Source organism: Poecilia formosa, unplaced genomic scaffold (genome assembly GCF_000485575.1).
Source record: "Poecilia formosa unplaced genomic scaffold, Poecilia_formosa-5.1.2 Scaffold183, whole genome shotgun sequence".
Classification (NCBI taxonomy): Eukaryota; Metazoa; Chordata; class Actinopteri; order Cyprinodontiformes; family Poeciliidae; genus Poecilia; species Poecilia formosa.
In genome coordinates this window covers 179,942-183,319 of record NW_006800122.1, presented here as the reverse complement: position 1 = coordinate 183,319, position 3,378 = coordinate 179,942, and the positions used below count along the sequence as shown (strand labels likewise).

General features: G+C 41.8%; 3 protein-coding genes across 4 annotated transcripts in view; all 3 read right to left on the bottom strand.

Annotated features, from left to right (window-relative positions):
* LOC103147515 (protocadherin gamma-C5-like) overlaps positions 1 to 1,604 on the bottom strand; it is a 2,469-nt gene extending 865 nt beyond the window's left edge. The window contains exon 1 of the mRNA XM_007565897.2: positions 3 to 1,604. Coding sequence (XP_007565959.1) covers positions 3 to 1,604 — 1,602 coding nt within the window. The remainder of the gene's footprint in view (positions 1 to 2) is intronic.
* LOC103147442 (protocadherin gamma-A2-like) overlaps positions 1 to 3,378 on the bottom strand; it is a 101,359-nt gene that overhangs the window by 20,914 nt on the left and 77,067 nt on the right. The gene's annotated exons all lie outside the window — the stretch shown is intronic.
* Positions 2,300 to 3,378, bottom strand: part of pcdh1g22 (protocadherin 1 gamma 22) — a 22,411-nt gene continuing 21,332 nt past the window's right edge. The window contains exon 3 of the mRNA XM_007565786.2: positions 2,300 to 3,378. Within this exon, the coding sequence (XP_007565848.1) occupies positions 2,962 to 3,378 (417 nt within the window). The 3' untranslated portion in view covers positions 2,300 to 2,961.

Below are 3,378 nucleotides of genomic sequence, written 5' to 3'. Positions count from 1 at the left end.
ACCTGAATCTGAAACACTTTCAGCTTCTCGTAGTCAAACGAGTGCATGCTGTAGATGCTCCCGTTATCTGAGTTAATGTAAACATAAGACGAGACAGAGACGTCTTGCACTTTTGATTCCAGTATGGAGTAAGAGATCTTTGCGTTTTCACCAGAATCCAGATCTGATGCTGTTACTGAAAAAAGTATCGAACCTGGTAATCTATTCTCTCTTACATATACATTATAGGAGGGCTGATTAAAAATAGGTGGGTTGTCATTTACATCAGTGATGCTGACATGAACTGTTTTCTTACTTGACAGAGGCGGGGAACCTGCATCGGTCGCTGTTATCTCAACATTATATTCTGCACTTTTTTCTCGGTCTAGAACACCAGCAGTAATCAGGGCATAATTGTTTGAAAAAGAAGCTTTTAAACTGAAAGGAGACCCATGTGCAAGTTTTAATGCTACATTGCCGTTATTGCCTGAATCGAGATCACGTGCACTTATTAAAGCTACCACTGTACCTTTTGGTGCGTCCTCTCGTACAGGGCTGGGCTTGGAAGTTAACATTATTTCTGGCACGTTATCATTGACGTCTATTACAACTATTTGTACGCGACAGTGACCCTCCATTTCTGGAATTCCTTTGTCCTTTGCAGTGACACTTATTTCGATCTTACTACTGCTCTCATAATCTAACGCGTTCAATAAGATAATTTCGCCTGTATCTGAATTCATCTTAAAAATGGACAGCAGCGACGGGGGTGTGCTGTCAGCAAATCTGTACTCAATCTCTGCGTTGACTCCCTCGTCTTCATCTGCGGCTTCAACTTGAACAAGCACAGAACCAACGGCGCTATTTTCAGGCACAGAGATATTATACAACGTCCTTTTAAACACCGGGACATTGTCGTTATTGTCCAACACGGTCACAATGATATTTGTGGTTCCGGTTTTCACAGGGCTGCCTCCGTCTAACGCTGTCAGTAACAACTGATGCACGCTCTGTTTCTCTCGGTCTAGCGGTTTCTCCAGCACGAGCTCGGGAACATGTCGGTCACCAGACAGTTCCTTCATTTTCAAGCTAAAACATTCGCTCTTACTTAATGTGTACGACTTAACTGAATTGCTACCAAAATCCTGATCCTGTGCGGTGTCCAAAGGAAAGCGTATACCAACAGCGGTGGATTCAGCTATCTTCAGATGCCGCTCTTCTTTAATAAAAACCGGAGAGTTGTCATTTATGTCTTTTACTTCCACTTCTATCCGGTACAGCTGTAGTGGATTCTCTGTCACAACTTGCAGTGATAGAATACAGCTGGCGCTTTGTCCGCACAGAGCCTCTCTGTCTATTCTGTCATTCACCACCAGTTCGCCCTTCCCCGCATCCACGCTGAAATACTGCTCGCCAGCCTCAGAGGCGACACGCAGCTTGCGGTCCAAAATGTCTGATAATCCCAAACCGAGGTCTTTTGCGAGATTTCCAACCGCAGAACCCCGTTTCACTTCCTCCGGGATGCTGTAGCGAGTCTGTCCTTCTGTTGTAATCCTCAACAGAACGAAATGATAGCACCAAAGCCCAAGCCATTTCCACTCTCGATATCTCATTCTCTTTGTCATCCACGGTAGCTGCCCGGTCCGCTACAATGTTGTATTTCCCATGAAGATATTTATCCACGTAATCCTGACTTTGAAGTCATCATTAATACGGAAATTCTTTGACAATTAGACCAATTATGACTAACAGAACGCACGATAAAGACGTCATGTACGAAATGCATCTCCTCGCCGGCTCTGAGAACAGTGAGGGTTTCTGTGAGGAGAGCGAGTGGGGGAAGGACTAGATCTCTTTGTACAGTTCTGTGAGCTATTGGTCTCCATCTTCCAGCCCATCAGTCCAATCACAGGAAGCCGAGCATGCCCTACGAAGCTACAGCAGGAATCACAGCAGGCGCAACATCACGTAAATAAGTAAAGTGGTAAATAAATGAATACTGGATCTACACCTTAATGAAAGCTAGTTTCATTTTAAAAGTTTTGATTCATAGAATGTTTTTCTTTTCTATTTCTGTCTTTTCTTTCTTTCGCTTCATTTTTTTTACAAATACATATTGTACTGCAAAAATTCAACAACAAAGAAATACACAAGAACAACAAAATAGCTTGTTAAGGCCCACGAGAGATATTAAAAAAATTAAATAAAAAGATCTACAGATTATTATCAAAACGTTTGACAGTGATATGTTGTAAATATAAATGTGTGTGTGTGTGTGTGTGTGTGTGTGTGTGTGTGTGTGTGTGTGTGCCTTTGATCCAACTAGTTTTATGGATTTTGGTTAATGTTGGTGGGTTTTAGGCTTTAAATTGAAGGGTTGATTGAGGTAAGGGTAACTTTTAGCCGTGTAAAACTTTGCAAGTCCTAAACACACAGAAACAAACAATCGATTTGGCTTAAGGGATAATAAATTACTGTTATTTACAATATTCATTCATTCATTCATTCATTCATTCATTCATTCATTCATTCATTCATTCATTCATTCATTCATTCATTCATTCAATGTTTGTACAGTAGAGGCCTCCAAACAAAAACAATCCCTGTGTTCCAGCCGTCTCAGTGACATAATGTCGCTGTCCAGGCCAGCGGTGCTGAAAAACTGAAACACAGTCAAAACTTAACGTTTGGCTGCGACAGATGGCAAGAAACAGTAAGAATAAGATGGATGAATAAGTGATTATTGTACTTCTGCAACATAGTATGTTTTAATGCCTGGTATGAAACGAATGGTCCATTAGAGAAAATGAAGAAATCTTCAGCCTTGTAAGTTCAAGTAAAAAAAAAAAAAAGAAGAAAAAAACAACATCTGAAATGCTTTAGTTTTCTGGGAACAAATGGACGAATCGCCCATCCATTGATTTTTATGCTCGTTAAATATATAGTATAAATGTAGTGGAAATGTTTATTGAAATCTAATTTTTAGCTCACCTGCTGGCTCTCAAAGGTCCAGGTGCTGTCGGGTAAAGACGCGTCCAGAACACTGATGACTTCTTTAAAGTCTGTGGTGCTGCTGGGTTTGATCAATGTAAAATCACTGTACTCTGACATCGGAGACATGCAGGACCTGAACGACTGACTCTGAGACATCATGTCTCCTCCCAGGACCTCCACGTATTTTATAGGTCCATCAGTGTTGAGCTGAATCTGCAGGTTTCTGTTGGGGTTCTTGTAATCATCACAGTCGCTCCTTCTCATGCAGCAGCTCCCGCTGCTTCTGCTGCCCCTGATGCATTTCACCGCCAGGATGAGAAAAGTCACCAGAGACAGCACGGACACTGAGGCCAGAGACAGAATCAAATAAAGGGTGATTCTGCCGGTTTTCTTGCTGGGCTCGGA